This window comes from Venturia canescens, chromosome 2 (assembly GCF_019457755.1).
Source record: "Venturia canescens isolate UGA chromosome 2, ASM1945775v1, whole genome shotgun sequence".
Taxonomy (NCBI): Eukaryota; Metazoa; Arthropoda; class Insecta; order Hymenoptera; family Ichneumonidae; genus Venturia; species Venturia canescens.
In genome coordinates, this window is record NC_057422.1 from 12,672,260 (window position 1) to 12,693,843 (window position 21,584).

Here is a 21,584-nt window from a genome sequence, read left to right on the forward strand (position 1 = left end):
CACGTCGATTGAAATTTTGGGAAAATATCGTTGATCGTACTCGACTGTCGTCGATCCAAGTCTCGTTGTATCCGCTGTCATCGAATTTATTTTTTATCGTGAGCAGTCAACTTTGCATGCACATAATTGATATTGAAGCCAGAAAATATGAGTTTGGATATATTCGTCGTGGAATAAATAAAAATATAACGATCTGTCACTGTCACTGGCCCCATACAAATGATATTAATTGCGGATCGAGAGAGTGCATATGAAAATGAGGATAAGTTAGCCGGACGAAAGAAATAGAGAAGATTTTTTATTGCATGTACGAGCCCGGCGAGAGGAACTCCCGATTATAACGTTTCTCCCCTCCTCCCTATAATTTTTCGTATCTCCCTCTCCCCGTGCGGATTAAAGTGAGCTGATGCTCGCTCCGTTCTCACTCTCGCCTCTCTTTCTCCTCACGATATTATATTCGAGCGAAGCGAGCAACTTCTCCGGAGTCGATCATCGCCGATCCTGGAATAAAGTACTCGTTGCAGCTTGAGGAAAATACGAGGATGACGTTTACCTTGGCCGCAACAGCATTCGTGCTCATTCTCACTCATCCGACTCTCGTAAGCGATACAGGCTCGTCAATTTTACTTTTCATCTTTTTTTATTTTTCCATTTATCCCTATCTTTGATTCGTGACCTTCTCGAAAGTAGATCAAGCTCCGATTACACGTTTCGCATAGACCAGCTTACCAACTGCCTCGTTATATTCTGATTCCAAAATATCTTTCAACCTAATGTCTGTCAAACTGAACAAAATTCTGCCTCTTTTTTTTTTTTGTTACAAAACGTGTTTTCACATATTCGAGTGAATTCGTCTTCGTGATAAAAATAAACGAGCTCTAACGATGCTTTTTCAATAATAATGCAGGGACTTGGGCCGGATGAGAAGACCGTTCTAAACGTGACTGTATATTACGAGGCTCTTTGCGGCGACAGCATAAGATTCGTCAACCAACAACTTGCACCTTCGTACGAGGGCCTCAAGGAACACCTTAAAATCGATTTTGTTCCTTACGGAAAAGCTGAGGTTGGCAAATACAATTTACAAATCCTATTCACGAAAATGACATTGATACAATTTTTCTTTCATATAAAATCTGATCGGTGATTCGGAATCACTATTTTTTCGAGAAATAACTCCAATTTTTTATTCTCAAATTGGGAATTGTTTTGATAAAATTGCAGTAAATTAAGGTGCTTTGAGTGTTCTACAATTAACCATCGAATTTCATTGGGTTTAGCTGTTTCTCGGTTTTCCTAAATGAAAATGTAGTACTCAAAAAAAATCATAGAATCTATTGGGATGTTGATAAAAAAATATTCTATAGTATCATGGAGTTTTGTGGAAATTGCAATCGCAGAAATACGAAAATTTTCCTCGAATGACGTTTTAATAACAAAATTATAATTTTACCGACACGAATAAAAATTTTCAAACGAATGTCATGAGCAGCAAAGCAGGAATGAAAAGACTGGCGAATGGAGTTTCGACTGTCAGCACGGACCTGACGAATGCAAAGGAAATCGTGACCAGGCGTGCGCTTTAGATGCGATCAACAAGAACGAGGACGCCGCTAAACGTCAGGATCTTTCCGTGAACCTTGTAGCTTGTGTTATGAGCAGTACAAACCCAGCAACTGCTGTTACTCGGGTACGTAATCGGAGATCATAAAATTCCTCTGTTCATTGAAAAAATATCAAATATTGTGGGTACATTTGAAAATTAAAAAACTAAGTGCAATATTTGTTTACTGACAGTGCGCAAAAACAGTCAAATTGAGCGTGGAAACGCAAAAACTTCTCGGCGAGTGTCAAGAATCGAGAACGGCCAATGAGTTATTGGCCCAACACGGTGTCACGACCATGAGACTCAATCCTATCCTGACGTTCGTTCCTACTATAACTGTTAACGGGGTAATTATGAAACGAAAATTAAATCTGAATTTCTACGAGCCGTTCCTGTTCGATTTCTCAATGATTTTCGCATTTTTTTTTCTATTCACGCAGCAAGCTGAAACTGAGGCACGCAATCACTTCAGAAGGTTTGTGTGCGGACAGATTCCTGATAACGAGAAACCTGACAGTTGCAAAAGTACTTGATGAGAAATAAAAAAGTGACTAAAAATGCAAATTTCGTACCAACTCGATGTGGCGAACTAATCGTGTAATAACTATATACAAATTGTTGTTTTTTTTTATGTACAAAATACAAAAAATTGTCGATTATATCAAAAATGGAGTAATAAAAAAATTGTATTTGGAAAATATAGTGGTTATAACTATGAAAAAGTCTTATAATTAATCTTTGGATTTACGATGAGATCCGCGATCCTCGACGTTTCCTGAGATCACAATTGAGTAAGCAGTTCCTATAGAACTGCTCGTGGCGCCTCGTTTCTTTCAACTCCAAATGCGTTTGATTGTTTTTTTTTTTTTTCATTAATATATTTATATCGTTTCCTATGGATGTACGATATGATTATCCGCCGATAAACTGCGCATCGTCGAGATTGCTGAGCTCGAGGAACTCGTGCTCGATGTCGGATCCGAGCTCTTGAAAATCCGTTACGTCATCTCCGTAAAATTCTGAAAAAGTTAAATAAACAGAGTTTCGTTAGGAGGCTTCAAAAAGGGAAAAAAGTTCGAGGGTTTTGAGAATTTGATCTGTCAATCGTGTCATTCAATATTCACCCAACTTTGCAAGTACCATTGAAAGTTAAAAAAAGAACTTAATTTTGTAGATTTTTAAACAAGTTTCTATAAAGTAATCTTAAAAATTTTCTTAACAAAACTATTTCCAATGATTCGACTACGAAAGCGATAACTGAAAATATTTTTCCAACCGAGGAAAATGCAATCTTGAAAACGTGAGAGCCAAGTTTTTCTCGATCCGAATATCTGAAGAGAATAAATTTTAAAATTCTCCAAAGTTGACGTCAATATTGATTGATAACTGTTGGGAATTTCTCAACGAGTATGTTTCGACTAAAAAAAAAAAAATTATTCTACAGCACGTGTAAGGAACACATTGCTTAATTTTTTTTCTATAAATGACAAGTGCATTCGCGATAAGATTTGGGAGGGTTGACAAAAATCGTTGTACGAGGGAGCATAAGGAGACAAAAGCGTGCTGAGCACGTGGCACATTGTCAATGAGGATTTTTGGTGTGGCGCGTGCGTTGGGTGACTCTCGAGCTTGCACGTATTATAAGCTTTAACGTTTTTTCTCTTGGCTTCTGTGTGCCCAAAAAAGTAACGAATATTATTTTAAGCTTCGGTGTGGGGGGTAAAGAGCGTCGAAACCTCCTCTGAGATTAACTGTGGACGCTCCAATATACATGTGTATACATCGCTATGTATAAATACGTACATCGTTCTCGATTATTATCATTATACGAAAGAGTTAAACGCAGGGAAGAGTTGTCGCGGTTCAAGGAACGTATTCGAGAGCAGCACGCGCCTATATGTGCACGTTACGTTGATATTTCGACGGCTTGCACGAAAATCTGTACGCCATGGACATTCTCGACCGTTTACCCACTCCAATATTCGTTTTATATATAGCCATTGTACTGCGTATACGTCAGGAAAAAACCCTTTTTTTCGAGAAAAAAAAAGGAGGAAAAAAGCGTCCGCGAGTATAGTTATCGAACATGTGTTATCCGAATATCTTTGAAGTACGCCAGGACAAGTCTTAGGATCGTATGTATATAGTTATGAGCAGACTTATGAGATTTTTTTTCGAGTTACCCCACGTGACCGTTGATTACTCTATTCCGTAGCTTTGTGAATGGGAAAGGATTAACTCTTGTGAGATTGCTCTTGAGATAAGAAAAGTGATTTTTGTTAACACCAAATTTTTCACATTTTGGTGTTGAAAGATGTTTGCCAGGAATTCGTAAGAGAACGACCAAGCAATAGAACTCGTTCTTCGGAGCTGCAGGGGACAATTTTTGGAGCAACAATTGTGGTATCTTCTGTAGATTGCTTGTTTCCTTTTTTTCTTTGGCAATTGTACCCGGCTAATGCTTGGGGAATTACGCGAGTTCATGAAAAATTGGATTTTTATGCATAAATGTTTACCTCCATTATCAATTCCCGTGTACGTTTCGTCCTCGATTAAAAATCGTTCGACGGACTCGAAGGGCACGTACTCCGGTTGGTTGTTTTCAATCTTGGACGTTAAACGTGCCTCCGATGTCTGAATCTCGTGGAACAAAGAAACTTTATCCTCCTTCGTAATTTCGCAATTCTCATGCAATCGATGACTCAACGCGGATGTGGATATGTTGAGATTGCGGGTTGTCGAGTCTTTCATATTCGCAAATGAGATTCTGTGTGACAAGGTTTGCTTCGATGACGAGTCCATCGTTGTTCCTCTCGTAGTCGATCCCACTGTTGTCGACGGATCCGCATGATTTTTAACGTGCTTTCGAAGACTCGAGGGATCTGTGTACCGCTTGCCACATCCTGTCACTTGACACGCGTATGGTTTCTGTAAATATTTAAACAGTTGTTTATTAAACGTGAATATAACTTGAAATAGAGAATTACCGAAATTGCGATACTTTGAATATAATCGTTTACTGTAGAAGCTTCGTCAATTTATTTCAAATTCATGCACCCAAATGAGTTTATTGACTGCCCCCAATGAATTTCTGTTTATAAAAAGTCATTCGGGTGATGGGCATTAGCTGCTTTGATAACGAAAAATAATAATTGAATAAAAGAAGCCGGTTCAATCGGTTTTTTTTATGAACTTTTAATCTAATCTCATGTCACATTAATCAATAATACCGAGCGCAAACAACGAGCTTTTCAATTTCAGTCATTCAATAATTGCTGAAATTTGATTGAGCACTGAAGAGCATTGGAGAATGACAATTTGAATTTTTTATCGAAGATTTTGAGCAAATTCCACCATTGAGAAACTGACTCGTTAAATTAGTTAATATTTCTACTTATTCTCAGATTTTTCATTTTGAGAAATTTGTGCCTCAATATTTGAGCTCGTACCGTATCGTAATGAGTTCTCTGATGTTTAGCCCTGTCGCTGCTGTTGCTGAAGGCTTTCGAGCATCCTCGGTGTTGGCAAGCGTAAGGTCTTTCTCCGGTGTGCGACCGTTGATGAATTTTCAGATTTTCAAGACGAGAAAAAGCCTTTTTACATCCTGCAAACTTTGAGAAAGAAAAAAAATTATTCGATGACTTTTTAAATATTGAAAGAGAACGAATGCCGATGAGATCAGACAAATTTATACGAAAAGGAGAACATTATCGAGTTACTTACCGGACACTTGTTAGGTTTTTCGCCACTGTGCACACGCATGTGTATGAGTAATTTGTATCGAGCATTGAAAGGTCTGGCTCGAGGACACCCTTGCCAAAGACAAGCGAATTCGTCTTGTGCAACGTTCAACGAAGTCGAGCTCACAGTGTCCTTGTCCTTTTCCTTTTCACGATCTCGCTGCGATCTTCTTCCTGGACCGTGGGAGTTAGAGGACGAAGACTCGATGTGACGCCGCTCAATGTGACGAACCAGGCCTTCCTGATCGTTGAAACACAAACCACAGTCGCGCCAACGACACGGATAAGACGAAGGATATCCTTCCTCCGAGGACATGTTACAACCTGAAAATGAAGAATTTTATTATTCTCCTTCATTTTTTTTTCAAAAATTTTGATTGTACAATTATTATTATAATTTTATTTTTCTTTGGATTTGTTCTTGAAATTTTATGAAATATATTCCATTGAAATTTTGGTACAAAAAAAAATGCGGTAAAATCTATTTTTCATCGATTTTCATCATGAACGAGATACGATTCTGGATCGTTAACTATTTGAAAGATAAAACACAACTTTAATGGCTTTGATAAGCAGAATAAGAAGCAGTAAGGCATTGAATTATTGAGTTGATAAAAAAGCAATAATTTTAGTAATAAAAATGTGTATAAACTCTGTTGACCGATCTTACCGTACGAATCCTCGTGTCGATTATCATTGCCGATAAAACCGGTGGAAGTTTTGCGTCGTTTATCGGCAAGCATGAGGCCTTCACTGCGTGGTAAGACGATTTGATTGTCGGCGCTACTGACGAGGCCGGAAGTCAACGAGTGATTATTATTTTTGAAATTGTTGTTCGGTAAAGCGGAAGTCTGTGTGGAAACGAGATGACCAACGGCGTAACATTGTCCATTCGAATTGGGGAAGGGATCGTTAACGTCATCGATAAAAGTGAGGGAAGAGAATGAGTTTGAGGATGGAACGTTATTGAGCAGCATAGTGGGGTCGCCTCTGATGAGACTGAGATCAAATTCGTCGACGATTTGCAACGATTCGTTCAAGTTTTCGTTGTCTTGAGTCTGTGACGTGACGGGTATCAAAGAGTCCTCTGAGAATTCTCGAAAATCCTCGTAATCCTGACAATCTTGATTGTAGTCAGAGCTTGCGAATTCGCCGTAATTATTTGCGTTTGAAAAATTGCGGGAAAACGAAAACGCCGAATTGACGGAGGGCAATCTGAACCGTGGGTTGAAGTCGTTGGTAATTTCGTCGTTGGAATACTCGCTGTATTCACTATTGAACAAACCACCGTTCCATGAATTTGGCGTTACAGCTTCGCTTCCGGTACTGCCCGGTGACATTTCACCGTTCGTCATTGCCAATGGGCGTCCCAAATTAACCGGGTACTGAAATATCGTCGTCGATAAATTTTCCCATTCGGTCGGCTCGCACGGACTTGCCAAAATTGGTGAAAGACTGCTGTTGCTACTCTTGCTGCTCAAGTTGTCCCACGAAAAATGTACGTTGTTACCCATGGTCGGTGTCGTTGACACGAGATCGCTCGTTATCGACGATAATCCGTAATCTTCTTCGACCTCATTACGCATTATTGGAATTATTTGCCTTAATCCTTCGATCGAATTTTGTCTTGTACCGTGTAAATCATCCAGATGCATTTTACCCCAACTTTTTATTCTGTAACAAATTAAATTCCTGGTCAATTTTTGCAATAAACTAGAGAAATTTGATCATAAACACGTGCGCGGGTTAAAATTTGAATTTATCAAAATTTTGCTAGCTAGTTATGGAAAAAAAAATCGATCGAGTCTGTCGTATAGAAATTTTGATTAACATCGATTCTCAAGGATGACGGAAAATTTGAATAAAAAAATCCATTCAGTCGTTCAACGAAGAGTTTGCTGTGTGCCGAATTTCGTTGATACTTTTTCGATATAAAAATCAATAAAAACTACCGAACTCCAGCACTTCGGAGTTGATTGAAAGATTGTAAATCCGAACAGACCGAATATTCAATGGCAAAGGTTGATTCGTTCTAAAAACAACACTCTCGTAATTCCGTTCAACGTACGAAGTTCAATATCACGTGAACGTCGAAAAAGCAGTATACTAAGAATAATTTGATAGAAAAAATGAGTATATGCTTGCAATAGAATCGAATGCAGATCACTCACACGTCAAAAATTCACAATTGCACAGAGCGTGGTTACGCAACGAGATATTCGAAGAGTTTCATCAGATTGTTGACAGAGAGTGGTTACTGTTAAGAAATTTCGATCTCGGGGGGACAGTTCCCGTGTGCGGTTCGAGTTGTACTGACCCGAGATAAGAGAGTCCCGTTGGAAAAAGCTTCGTAAGAATGAGAGAAATCAAGAGTGAAAGAAAGAGAGAGAAAGAAACGGGACATGAGTCCTGTTCGCCCCCTCTATCGTCGCTCCTCCCTCTTTTTCCAACGAACGTAAACGTCGAAGCGAGTGGAGGAAGAAATTTCGTTACGAAAAAAGGGGATCTAGGAGAGGAATTATTGGAGGGTTTTCGTATTCAAGAAAACGATGAAGAGAAAAATATTTCGAAAAGTTGAAGAAGGGAGGGGATAGAATTCTGCTTCGGACCGCCCACTCGCGTGGCTCTCGGGTCATTTCATCACATATATACACTTACGTGCATATGTATTTATAAAAATACATATATACTCGTGTAAATACGTAGAGATAAAGGAATATTTGTGTACAAGTATGTAAATATTGCGTGCAGGCTTCGGTTGCACTTGTCACTGCACGGGGGTCTGAAGATGCAGCAGTAAAATATATAAATATATAGAGGAGTACATCGTACCAAAGGGTAGGAACAGTGGCGCTGGTCCGTTACATTATGTACTGGCACATCTGTGCGACCGTCCGTCATCCTCGTTCTTCTTCTTTGGACGTAACTCGAATGCATGAATTTTTTTGCTATTCCTTCCCCCGTCGTTTTCTTCGTGCTTCTTACTGTTTCTCTTTTCTCTCCGTTAGCTATTTAATCCTCGTTCTATGTCCCTTTGGCGAGAGCTTTCTTCCTCATCTGGAGCGGGGTTCTTCGTTCTCTCTATGAGACTCGTAAATTGAAATTTCATAGACTTTTTTCCCCTCCGCGGAGGCTCTCGGTTCTTCAAGCGTGGCGAAAATATTCCGATGCTTGATCTTCGGGGTCTGCAAATAAAAAGAAGAAAAAATGCAATTATACGCCTCGATAAGTTGGATTAATTATTAATAATTTATGTGCGCGTTCGTAATTTAGCTGGACACGCCTGGAATTCAAAAAGCTTTTAACACATTCGATCTCTGGTCCATCGACCCTGTTGTATCTTGCTCCTTTTTTACTATTTTTTTGCTCCTTTTTCGGGAGGCTTTTTTTCTTCTCTCGAGTCACGTTCGTAAGGTGCATATGCGGACAAAAAAGCGATCCCTTTTTTGGAGCTCCTCGAGGGCCCCGTCATTTGACATCGGGGCCTCTTCGTTCCTTACGCTCCTCGGAGGAACGAAACGACGAGGAAAAGAGAGGGAACGATCTTTTGAAATGAAAAAAAAAATGAAGATGACAAAAAAATTGAAACCAGCTGCCGCACACGCGTCACTTATTAACAACAGTTTCTTCAACCCGCGATCCTCTCTCTCTCCTGCTCTCACTTTTTCTCTCTCCTTTTCACCCGTATACGAACCCTGTTTTTTGCTCGTTTTGTACTTTTCCTTCGACGATTCCCCCGCAACGATATTTCTTGCATTTCACCCTTTTCCCAGTTCGATGAAAACTCCAACAGGATCTCCAATCTGAAAAAATAATAATCAACCATGGATTATTGATTATAATTGACAGTTGATTCTCATCACAAAAGAGACAAATGAACCACGCCACTTGCACGATGTTAAGCATCCAAAAAATTCTTTCAGTCATTTCATCATTTCCCATACCCGAAACATTAATTTTAAAGCTACACTAAAAACACTTAAAACACTTTAAAAGTAAGCCATAACCATAAAAAAATATTTCATCCAAGAAAATGAAAAGCCTTGTGAATTCGCACCTGACTAACATTCGATTATTTATTGAACGTGAAAGCACGTTCTTTCTGTCGTAAGGCCTCTAACAGTGACATCGCTCCTTTGAGATGATCGTTTCTCACCGAAAAATGGCGTACTCGTATGAAATATTTTCTCGCAATAACGTTAGCCCACAAACTGAAGTAACTGCGTGGCAAAGAATCGAATACGAATTCGCAACAAGAGACGAGTAAGAAATCTGTGTTGTCCCGCAATGTTTGGACGTGAAATAATATGTATAATTCGTTTTTTCTTTTAATGCGAGGGGTGCACTTGCATCTCTTTGCACCCCTCGAGAGCACATGCGGTTGAGCGTTTCTTTCCTCAATCCCTCACATACAGACATTCAGACATTAGTGCATGAAGAAGATGCAGCGAACGCATACAAATGTTACGGTCCGAGTTGTAAGTCATATTACGGGTAGATAAGTAATAGAGTGGCACATGTGGTCTGCCAGCCCTCTGTGCTTACATTTTACGTGCTCCAACGCTCTCTCCCTCTCCTGCATTTTTTTCTTACTCTCCTTCGTTTTTTTTTCTCTCTCTCTCTCCAGGGCACCTGTCAAGCTCGTTCATATAGTCTCCGCATGTGTGTACAAGAACGCCTCTAAAATAATATACTGATTCCTATCGTGTTATGCGTGCGGGTGAGAATGACGATGTCAAAAAAAAGTGTGTATGGAGAGAAAAAAAAATGGGGGAAAAAAGGATTCGAGGAACGGACCTATAGCGCGACTCGATCTTTACGAAGAATGTTTGTGTTAAGTGTGCTGAATCTTCGATCGCGAGAGCCCCGAATCTTGCATTATCGAAATTTTTTCCTCGAGGCTTCATTTATTTTACTTTTTTTTCTTCCTGTCACTTTTTGCGAAGCAAGCTCGAATGAAAAAAATAGAGACGAGAGAGTACAAGTTTTGGAAGAATTTCGAAGGTTCGAGATTGAGGCAGCGGAGAAAGGAAAAAGAGGATTGAACTCGATCAGGGGGGAAATGATTTTTCGCCGGAATTCGTGGCATTTTCGTTCCTTTTCTTTGCGCCTTTTGCTTTCTTTATATTTTGATAAATTAGTCGAGGTGTCCTGCCTGGGGACACACACATCGAACATACGTCCCGGACACTCCCAACAGCCAATGTGTGGAGCGTTTCAAAATTTTGGGCTAGTCCTCTTGAGTCAACAAAACGCGAGAATATCAAATTACTTTCTCCGCTCCTGTGACATCTGATCGCCCAAAATATATCGAGAAATTTTCTCACGACGTCAATTATTGTTATTTGAACAAGGTGACAATTGAAGCCTCAGTGAAAAACGAGAAATTTCTCTCTTCCATTCGCTCGACATTGAACCGAATTATTGAAACACAAAATTCGTAATTTGTTGATTTTTGAGAGAAATTTGAAGCTGAAAATTCTTCATTTTTCCTCTCCACTTTGCCAAACGCACTTTTCGTACGCCCAACGCGATACGAAATTGCGATTTACGTAATATTTCTCCTCCCCCCCACCACTCTTTTAGCGAAAAAAAGGAACGAGAATAATAGTTCGAGGATGATAGACACGGTGTTGTCGAAGACAAAAAAAATATTATATATAACGCCCCTCACACTTGTCGTAGCGTTTAGGTTTCGGTCAAGTGTCGTAAAAATAGAAAGCGGAGAGCTCTGCATGTGACTTGGTATAATTAGGTACCGAACCCGAGAAGACGAGTCCTTTTTCTCTCCTTGTCTTTCTCGTATCTTCAATGTATCTTCGATACGTTATACACGAACGTAAACCTTTCAAAAACCTCGAAGATCGAGGATCGTTTTTTTCCCCTCTGAACTTTATGTATTTTTTTTCTTCACAGTTTCGTTTTCTCGTCACGGGCTACCGATGTTATTGAGAAGAGGATTGAAAAAGAGACGAGGAGTCTCTGCGTGGGAATATCATTTCACTAATTCCTTGTTAATCGTGTATTTTTCAGTAATAAACATCCCTTAGGAAATAATGATTTTTCTTTAGGTAGAGAAACGGTCCTAATCGTGGACAGTGAAAATTTAGCTTATCACAAAATTATTGTAGAAATGTTTCGACAAATGGTCTTTCCAGAAAGACTCGGATTATTTATATTCTTTTCTTTCGTCTTTCTATCATTCATCTATCGATACGAGCGGTAGTTACTGACGCTCGTGTTGTGCAAATCATTTCTCCGTGCGAAAGGACTCGCAATTGTTCCCAAAGACCTCGAATAGTCACTCGGTATTTCGCCTTTGCCGACGATCGGAAATTGCTGGACCCGGCCGCTGCTCCACGCGATCGTCAAACACGTTGCTGCCAACTTCGAGTCGTAATTCTGATGAAATTGCATACAATTCGGTACCTCGTGCTGAAAACCTTTCACCAGACAGCCCGGCTTTATTTCCGTTAACCGGGAATTCGGCTCGATGTTTGTCATGAATATGGCCACGTACGGACAATCCTGCAACAAATTATTTGCCACTTACTTACGAATTTTTTGGGTTTTCATGCAACATTTGCAAGCGACAATGAACTTCGTTCTCATTTTTTTAAATTTTGAGCACGTAGTTTTACTTCGACGTTCAAAAGATGTTCGTTTACATGAAAAGCAATGTACGAGCTGCGAGTCATTTTATATACAAATTTCATGAAGAAATTATCTAAAATGTCCATGATTTTAATAAAAATAGCAAAAAAGTTTAAAATTATTGCATTTTAATGGTCGATTCTTCTGATTTTTCTATTGTAAGTTTTTTTTTTAATGTACCTGAAAGAGAATCGCGAGATATTTGCCCGAAGGATCCCAATCCATCGAAGTGACGCGGCCACCGACCGTGACATCTTCATTGATGAGTAGGTTTGTGTCGAATGTCACTCTGTTCAAGTCGATAACGGGATACGCCATTTTCGCTCCGTCAATGGAAGCAGTTTTTTTGACATCGAATATATTCTCTTGTAATGGAAGGGAAAACACCGTGGCCGGATCTTCGGTCGATACAAAAAGAAGCATTTGATTTGGACCGAAACACGCGGCGGCGACACGGCCATTTGGGACGGTCCATCGATCAGCATCCCAAGGGCCTCCGATCCCGATGTTCCAAACGCTACGAAAATGTTTTTCGTCATCAAAGTTTTTTAGAGTCGTCAAAAGATGCATTGAACATGCTTGAAAAATTATTTCGGGGCTTTACAATTTGGAGAAACGCGCAAGGAAAGCGTAATAATGAAAATTGTTTCGAAAATATTCAATTAATTTCGAGCAATGAAATCACTATGATCATTAATTTTTCCATTTTTGGAATGTCGCTTTTTCTTTTTTTTTTCCCCCCCAAGACACTTTTTTAAAAATGAGAAATTTGGAAATCCTGTAGAACTTTACCGGAAAACTGTGCGACAAGTAGCAGCGAGTAGTTTCATCCCGCAAGGTGACCATCGAGCGAAACACAAGCCCCCGCCGCCAACGCGTTTCAAAGGTACTCCAATTTCTTTAGCGACGTCCCACACGATCATATTGAGATCGGAAGGCGAGCAAGAAACGAGGATATCTCCCTGGGGATGCCAAGCTACCGAAGTGACCGGAGCATGGTTTCTATGCTTGAGGAAGGTCGCATGACTTAAAGAATTACTCGCTGCGCCCAATTCAATTGTCCAAACAAGAACGCCACCGTGACAAGCCGCGGCTAGCTCGCGACCTGCGTTCGGTCGCCAATTCATTGCGCATACTGATTTTTGACCGCTGTGTCTCAAAACTGCGACACTTTGGATTCCTTTGGAAAAAATTCGTATCCGATCGTCCCTCGTAGCGACCGCCAAACGAGTACAATGGGGATGCCATGCCAAACACCGTACCTGAAAATGGAACGCGTTATACGATTTATATACGATGCCAATTTCTACTATTTGTACAGGAGTGAACAGTGCGTATTCCATTACCTTTTCGTAAACTAATGGAAAGATTTTCATCGAAGCATGTACTTCAGCGAGCAAATTCAGTTATCACAAAGAAAAAATCATTATTGAATACCTTCTAAATTCTTTGAGCAATAAATCTTACATTTTTCAACCCCAGACCCTCATAACAGAGTTGAAAATCTTTGTATAGCATTTTTCTGGACTTGTTTGCTGTTCCATAGAAATTCGGGGAACAGCAAACATCGAAGTTTCTACACATGTAACTTTATCGTATCCAATTTTCTTTGTTGTCTTTTATTGTGAATGAACAATTGAAATTTCTGAAATCAATTTTATAGTGAAACTACAATAATTGACATTCCTTATGGGATTTCATGATTTTTAGCAGACCTTTCAAAATTCAAACTATGATTTTGAAATGTTTCAATGTTTTGAAATAGTTTCAATTCTGAACTCAATGTGCATTTTAATTACAGTCCAGTCACTATCATTCTATTAGGAAACATCACTGATAATTATAACTGGTAGTTTATTTACGAGCGCAGTCGTCCAGTCTCTCGTGGCTGCAATATCAGCAACAGAACCAGAACCAAGAAGGGGCAAAGCTTCGTAGAGGGAAGTTCTTCGTTCAACGAGATCCAGCATCCAAGTAACTCTGGAATTAGTCAAAAATTTCCATCATGTTAAAACATATATTTTGATACAGCTCTAGTAAAAATTTAAGTCGAATTTAGTAATCTTTGGGAAAATCAGCGGCTGATCGTGATTGAAAGATAGTTGATGCCAAGTTATAATTATAATTAATAACAATTTTAATAAAAAGTCAATTATTCATTTAAATGAATTAATGCAGCCTTCGAAGTCACCTTGTAGCAAGCCAATGAACAATTTTTGAGATTTGTTGAGGATCTTCGACCGCAGCGGCTCGACAAGCTTCTAAAAATCCTTTGTCTCTCCAAATACTAGCGATTTTTTTGAATGCACTATCTTCAACAGGAAGAAAAAGATCGCTCGCTCCAATGGTCCTAGATGATTCTCGAGTAGCAAGCATTTCGGTAGTTATATTGACATCGGGATAGTCCCGAGTATACATGGCAAATGGTTGAGTTTCTTCATGGAGACGATTTTTATCACAAAAAAGTGGTTTGGAAGCTATCAAGCCCACGGTGGCTTCGTCATTCAAAGGTGGACTATCAAAGTCTCCGAGAGACGTTATTTTCAACATTTTATTTCAATTTATTTTTCCGAGTATGTGATGAATGACGTTTGTTTTGACCGGCGCTTCGTACTCGTGTAATCACTCCATTTTCGATAAAAAATACTTTAGAATTATGTCATCGAATGTTTGAGTATAGAAATTTAAAAAAGTATTCTTTACAACGAAATAAACGATCGTTTTATCGAAAAAAGTTGAAAATAGTTATGAAAGTGTAAATTAATTCGAACAGCCAGATGAGAGGTTATATTGGTTATAAACTCCCGCGAATGGACGAACGAATAGCACGCTATTGCGGATATCTCAAGAACTACGCCCTGCATTGCTCTTGTGCGCTCTCTAGTGCAATTCGCGTGAACTACGCTCCTCCTGGTGGGTGCTATCTCCCGTGACTTACTCCATTTAAATTTTTTCCGCTACACGGCTATGGGAAGGCGCGCAACGATTTTTCAAATGATCAGCTGGTTACTATTGCGCATGCCCGTTCTAAAATGAATATTCCCCTCGAGCTGCTCTGTTACATAATCTTTTCTTCGGTCACGTTTTACTCCATATGGATTTTTACCGATTGAGCGCTGCATCGCACGTACCGTCTTGGAGTCTTCTGGCTTTTGTAATTTTCGACTTACCATTTATACACACGAGAGTGAAAAATACGCATTTGCTCCTTCCTTGAAGTAACTGATTCCCATTACTAATTAATTTGATTATTAAAAACGTGTAGAGGAACCGGTCCGTCGTAGAAAGTGCATTTTTTGCCATTTTCATTGACCTAAAGCTTTTTGAAGCAGTAACAATAATGAAATCAATGGATTTGTCGACCTTTCGTCTGAACGATTAGAAATGTTGATGAGTGGAGATTCGAAATTTAACAATGTTTACCGCGGTAAAGATATTAAAGTGCATGCGCAAAAGCGTTTTATACGCGATAGTGGAGCAGAAGCTGCGATCGTGGGGTAAAGAGGGAGCGATAGAGGAATAGGTGGGGAGGTCTATCGGCTAGAGGGGTGGGGTGGGGACAACAGTGTGCTGTCGGAACTCGGCCGACGCGGGTGCAGAACGGAGCGTTTGTTTTCCCTACCTCGTACGAAGGAATAGAGATAGATATTCTAGAGAGACAAATAGATATTCACGTAAGGGCAGAAGGAAAGAAAGAGAGAGACGAGAACTCGAGTTTCACGGGTCAACGAGATTATAAAAAGAAAGATAAAACCGCGAGAGCGAGAGTAGAAAAAGGCTCAATCTCAGAGGTAAAAGAATCAAGAAAAAACACTGTTTTTGCTTTGGTCTTATCGACAAATTTCCCATAATTTCTCACTCTCTTCTCTCTCTCTCTCTCTCTCTTTCTCTCTCTCGCCGGAAACATCGAAACGACGTTAAATAGTGCTGCGAAGTAATAAAACCCATTGACGATAATATCTAAAGGAATAGAAAGAAAAAAATTATTTTCAAAACATGCAGTCGCTAAGGTAGTGCGGGCTCTCATCGAAAGTACGAGATGTCGTACGAGGGATTGCCGACTCGTTGAAGTAACTGAGAGAGAGAACGAGGAATAGATAAAAAAAAGCAATAACTCAAAAAGGTGATAAAAAACGATATTCAACGAGAGGTATTTGGAAGACGAAGACGAGAAATAGAACGAGCGGGGGAGTGAGACCAGGACGGTCTCCTCCGAGTAATGGGGAAGGGTTACAAACGAAAAACCCGATGGAGAACACTCGACATCGGCGGTGAGTTCATTTAACCTACATCTTTTTTCATTTCTTCCTTTCCGAAAATAAACAATCCCACATTAACCTGTGCATAAATTTGAAAAATATCAAAACTAATTGCCAAAAAAATCGGCCCGAGCACCTGCACGCATCAAACCATCGAGTCTTTTCAATCAATTCCATCACTTTTCATGTCCCTGAAAACTCTGTTCCCCTCATAACCTTTCCAACGTCAAATTAATAACTCGCCTGAACAATCAATAATGAAACAAAAATATCCCGATTCGTATGAATCGTTCCCTACAAGAGTAAACGAAGAAAAAAAATTACGTCACTCTCACCCTCGCTCTTCTCGTCCGTGTGTCCATGTCCACAGCCTTCGAGAGGGTCGAATTCAGAGCACGCATATAGCTACATGAATACATAAATATATAAAAATGTTCATTCGATACATTCGTCGATCGACGGGTGAAATGTGTTCGGAAAAGCATATTTTTCTCACCCAAAATATTTCTCTCATTCGTCTATATGAAATCAACGTATCTACAAATTCACAAATATATTCTCGATTCCCATATAAAAATGTATGAACGAGTATGTAAATTCATACGAATGCAAATGCGAGAGCCACACGCAGCGAGCAGTAACAAGACGTTACGAGGATCATATAGCACGAGTCTTATCGCCGATTCGAAATACTTATTAATCTACATGTATTTATGTGAATATTGGACAAATAAATGAATAAAACAGTATTATTCGATGCTCGATAGCGCGACGAACGATCGGCTACGAATACATGCATTTTTGTCTGATGTTTCTGACAATTGAGTTTAATCCGGACAAATACTACGAAAGAAAAAAATTAAAGAAAAAAACGTGAACGCATTTTCTCGGGTCCGAATCGTGCTCGCCGGGAAATCGCGTCAAGGTTATGTCGCGCGATGTTTCCTGCTTCCAAGAATCACGCGAGTATCCTCGACGCTTCGACACAGTGGGAGAGTTTTATTTCGTAAGTTTTTTCTTCCGTCGTATAACATCATATTTTCAAATTGTTCCTTCGGAATTTACTGCTCCTGCGACAATGCTTCGTCTCTCGACCTTGAAGCTTCTCGCGATCGCGGACCGTCGAAATACCAACAATGCCTGCGCTTCCTAACAAAAAATACACGCCGAGATTTATTTATCGGCGATTTCGCTCGTGTTGGAAACGTGCGTTCCTCGTGCGCCTCGGAAGGGGTGAAAGATCGTTACGTGTCAGACGCTCGTTTGCCCGATAGTTCGTTTTGTTTTCCTTCTCCTTTATTTCCTTATAATTCCTCACGCTTCGATATGCTTGTTTACGTTTTTTCCTCTCATCGCGACGTGCCTGGAGCCTCGAAGCTTCGATAATCCGTAACCCTCATTCGACCTCTCGGCGTTTCATTCCCACGTCTGTCGTCGTCGTCGTTACTATTCAAACCGTGACTGCTTTCTTTCTTCAATTTTTACTTTCGCATATCGATTGTATTATTGTAATTCTCACGTTTTTTTCTACTTTGTCTCGCACATGCCTGCTCACTGTTCGACGCGCAAAAGACAGTGCCGCGAAGACCCTTGGGGCGAATAAACATGGCAGAAAAAACCTTCGTCTTGTGGCCATTGTGCTCTCGTCCTCTCGTTGTCTCTCCCCCTCTTTCGCTCCATCTCAGATTCGCTCTGCCGACCGGAGCATACTTGCTCACGTTTCTCTTTCTCCTCTAACTAACATTGGACCCCGATTTGAAAGTGTAAACTGTGGGGTGCAAAAAAACGACGTGAAAACAATTTTTTTCTTTGCTTTCACAGTTTTAGGCGTGCTAACGGAATACTAGCGGAAAAATTGACCCGAGACCGCTATTTCAATTGATTTTTTAGACTAATCGATGTTCGAAAGATGTAATTTTCTGTATAAAAATCTTTCTCGAACGTTTCTTTTCATTTCGCTTTGTTTTTTCAACGAAAATGATCTTTTCCAGAATTATTCTGATTCGAACGAAACTTCTTCGAATTTCTTTCGTTCTAACTTCGCTTCGCGTGAACACCCATTGAATAATTAGCTCGGACCAACGGCATGCTCGAGTTTTCATAGGCGAATGCGAGCACAGACTTGTTTCAGTGTGTTCAATGAGTTCCCGGAGGTCGTCGATGAGTCTTCGAGGCCCGGTGCGCGGGGAATCTGAAGCCTCGTGGTTTACTCTCGTCGTCGAAATTGAGAGGCGCGGAGCGAGCGAGAGAGAGGGACGCAGCCTTCGTCCGGGTTGTGCCGCGGCCGAAGCATCGATCCGCACCGCCCTCCGCGACTTTTCCGTCTCGCACGCTGTGCTCCTTCCCGTCCGAGAGTGCAATGTTTAAGGGGGTTGCAGAACGATCGTTCGGTCAAATGGAGTATAGCGACCGAGTTCTCAGTCGAGTCGTCTTCCGGCGCTCCTGCGTAACCGGGCTAATCCCTCGTGAATTATCGGTCCGGTGACGAAGGCACGGGCGCAGCAGTCTCGTCGCCGATTTTCTGTTATTTATAATCCATCGACGCTCCGTCGAAGGGTCAAGCGCTCGAGGACTCCTCGAGGCTGAAACTCACTCGCTCTCTCGCTTCCTCTGAATATCCGCGCTCTCGCTCTCCACGGCGCGGTTCTATTGCTGCGGCTAACTCAAAGTCCTCTTCGCTCATACTCTTGTACCTGCGTTCTCGCGTCGGAGGTCGACGCCGGCGAACTCGACGTCGTCATCGTCCCGCTTGCAGCATGTTGCACGATCTTGCGTCTTCCCGTCGCTCCGTTCACGAGTCGAAAGCATGGAAGCATTTTTTTACGTTATTACGAAAGCTCTTCGCGGCGAGCACTTTTTTTCAGGAATCGTGCGTATTTTTGTTTTGGCTCCCAACTTCGCTCCGGCAATTCCACCGCGATTTTTTGCGGCTGCTGTCAACGCGGACGCGATTTCTATTTTCGTACTACTTCATCCCGCAATCTTTGCATCCTCGGGAAGGCTCTCGGTGCGAGGTTTTTCTCTCATTTTTCATCTCCTTTGCCTCCCCTCGAAGCGATCCCCGCGAATTCGATCTCGCGCACGGTAACCGGCGTTCTTAAATTCTTAACCGCGAATCAACGAAAACGATTGATTTGTCTCACTATTTTTCGAAGCAGATTAATCGTGACGAATTTCACCGAAACATTTTTATCAACGAATCCGTAACGAAAGTTGAGATCGACTTTACCGAAAATATTTATCAGCGATCTTTTGCCCGCTCATTTTCGAGTCGCAGAACGTTCCGCAGAATAATCGGAGCCCTAAATTTCGCCCGGTGGTGATGATAAATGACGAAATTTCCTGTAAATTTTCATAAGTCGTTGAATATGCTTGTCCGGAGATGAATCGTATCGCTCATCGAAAACGGAGAGTCCAAAAATCTCGCGATTAATCAGCGAGTCGTGGGAGAGCCGAAGCTTCGTCGAAGCGGTGTCAAAAATATTGGAAAATTGTAAGAAAATCCTGGCCCCGACTTCCCTTTTTTTTAATAACTCGGAAAAAGTGTTTGAACGTTGAATTGACGAAGGAAAGCGGGGAAAATTCATCGAGCGCACTCCGCATTCTCGATTGGTTCGCATCGAAACGGTTTTCAGAGTGTCTAACGACCTGAAAAGTCATGAAAATTCTTAAATGTCATGAAATTACACTCGGACCTGAAAAAATCATTAAATGTCATGAAAAATTACCAAACAACCTGATTTTTTAAGATCTCTGCAACGCTCATTGTCATTGTCGATTTTTTGGTTTTCTTCAACATGATTTCAAAATTCGCGGGGTGGCGACAATGTCTGGTTCGTCAATACTCATCATCGTTATAAAAACGAATATCGAATGAATAGTTTGTAAGAAAAAAAAGATTCTTTATTTCAAAATAAAATATCATTTCTTTGTTATTTTTATTGAATTTTTTTATAATTAAAATATGAACAAAAAGTATCAGAACCATAAGAAAAGTCATAAAAAATTCCTGTTCCTTGACTTAAAAAGCCTTAAAAGTCATGAAATTTCTGTTCTGGTCAAAATTAGACACCCTGGTTTTCGCACTGTCTCAGTTCACTTATTTTTGTGGCGAAACGGAAAAATTGATCTTGAGAACCCGGAGAGACTCGCCCATGGCTCGCTGTCGATCGATAAACGTCGCAGTGTCCCGATCGCGGTTCTTCCTCCCTCGATCGAACCGACCTGTCACAGATGGTACCGCGAGTCTGGTTAATGCATCGGGTCGCTCTGTACGTGCGAGCGTGATCGATGGGACGCGCTTGCGAAGCGGTCTCCGAAAATCGGAAACAGGAAATGAAATTGACAACTCGGGGTAATATCCCCTTAATGTGTCGGCTTCGTTTAGGCGGCGAATCTAGTTCCGTCTATTCTCATCGTGGCGCAGGGGCTGCGCCGAGTGGAATTGTCAAAAGCGTCGCTCCGGGGATGAATTTATAGTCGATTCTGCAGTCCTTTTCTTCGGTCACGAGTCTGCGATCTTTCGTCGAGCGCAGGCTCGGAACCGTTGGAGATAGGGGGAAAGTGCACAGGACCAAAATCGTACAGGGCGAAATTTCCTACAAAAAAGTCCCCGAAAGTTTTTCTCCGTCTCCAGTAGTTTCGCAGAAAACCGGCGATCAATGCTGCCCTCGCGTGGGACCTCTGACGAACTGTTTTCCACACCGTTTCCAGGGATAAACAAAGCAGAGATGAAACATTGGAGTTTTCGTAGGAAATCTAATGCTCCGCGAGACTCCCTCCACCTACGACTGTTTCTGCGCGATTTTTCGATACGGTTCTCGTGATAAATAACATAAATTCGTCAACTCGGATTATTCATTCCTAACGAAAATGAAAACTCGCTCAGAACTTGGCATTTCGAGTTCCAAGTCGAAATCGTCTTGGTAAAATTCCCTACGATGCTCACGTTTCCAGGATTGGAGTCCAACGAAATTAACATAAAACAAACGCATTCCCCAATGATTCGTGAAATAAAAAATTGTAAAATTACAAACGTTTTTTCGCTCTAGACTCCAAGGTCGCAAACTTCGGAGTCATAATTCCGTAAGAATATTTGTTACCAGTCAAACGATAACGGAATCAGTTTGCCATGAAATTGGCTTTATGTAAATAGGCCACGGAACGAGCGAAACGCGGTTCGAGGACGTTAAAAAGAATGATATGAAAATTCAAAAGTAAATAATCGTCAGTGAAAATGAGTTCCGAAAGAGTAAATTCGATGAAAAATCACTGAGAAAAGTTTCTTCTTATTTTTTTCCTCGATCACATTATCTACGATGTGTT

At 40.8% G+C, this 21,584-nt stretch overlaps 4 protein-coding genes across 10 annotated transcripts in view; 2 read left to right on the plus strand and 2 right to left on the minus strand.

Annotated features, from left to right (window-relative positions):
- Nucleotides 1-432: 432 nt before the first annotated feature.
- LOC122406901 (gamma-interferon-inducible-lysosomal thiol reductase-like) lies at nt 433-2,328 on the plus strand. The gene is made up of 5 exons (XM_043412710.1): nt 433-599; nt 908-1,066; nt 1,493-1,690; nt 1,798-1,953; nt 2,047-2,328. Exons 1-5 carry the CDS (start codon nt 543-545, stop codon nt 2,137-2,139), a joined length of 663 nt encoding a protein of 220 aa, XP_043268645.1. The 5' UTR covers nt 433-542; the 3' UTR covers nt 2,140-2,328.
- On the minus strand, nt 2,275-11,244 carry LOC122406897 (transcriptional regulator CRZ1-like). Of its 3 annotated transcripts, none has more exons than XM_043412704.1 (8): nt 9,413-11,244; nt 9,041-9,149; nt 8,179-8,531; nt 6,017-7,020; nt 5,330-5,670; nt 5,056-5,217; nt 4,123-4,534; nt 2,275-2,625 (listed from the first exon to the last, which is right to left on the minus strand). In XM_043412704.1, the coding sequence occupies exons 4-8, from the start codon at nt 6,999-7,001 to the stop codon at nt 2,519-2,521; spliced, it is 2,007 nt and encodes a 668-aa protein (XP_043268639.1). In that variant the 5' UTR covers nt 7,002-7,020; nt 8,179-8,531; nt 9,041-9,149; nt 9,413-11,244; the 3' UTR covers nt 2,275-2,518. The 3 variants fall into 3 exon arrangements, with proteins under 3 accessions (XP_043268639.1, XP_043268638.1, XP_043268640.1); XM_043412703.1 differs by having other exon boundaries at nt 9,404-11,244; XM_043412705.1 differs by lacking the exons at nt 8,179-8,531; nt 9,041-9,149; nt 9,413-11,244 and adding an exon at nt 7,518-7,660.
- Nucleotides 11,245-11,353: 109 nt separating this feature from the next.
- LOC122406899 (aladin) lies at nt 11,354-14,840 on the minus strand. The gene is made up of 5 exons (XM_043412707.1): nt 14,192-14,840; nt 13,863-13,980; nt 12,793-13,262; nt 12,181-12,517; nt 11,354-11,874 (listed from the first exon to the last, which is right to left on the minus strand). The coding sequence occupies exons 1-5, from the start codon at nt 14,548-14,550 to the stop codon at nt 11,554-11,556; spliced, it is 1,605 nt and encodes a 534-aa protein (XP_043268642.1). The 5' UTR covers nt 14,551-14,840; the 3' UTR covers nt 11,354-11,553.
- A 732-nt stretch (nt 14,841-15,572) lies between these two features.
- LOC122405728 (WD repeat-containing protein DDB_G0292056-like) overlaps nt 15,573-21,584 on the plus strand; it is a 38,878-nt gene continuing 32,866 nt past the window's right edge. Inside the window, exons 1-2 of one of the 5 annotated variants that reach the window (XM_043410654.1) lie at nt 15,573-15,674; nt 16,003-16,271. In XM_043410654.1, coding sequence (XP_043266589.1) covers nt 16,220-16,271 — 52 coding nt within the window. In that variant the 5' untranslated portion in view covers nt 15,573-15,674; nt 16,003-16,219. Of the gene's footprint in view, nt 15,792-15,925; nt 16,272-21,584 lie in introns of all 5 variants that reach the window. The other 4 variants (XM_043410655.1, XM_043410650.1, XM_043410653.1 and 1 more) reach the window with 4 other exon arrangements.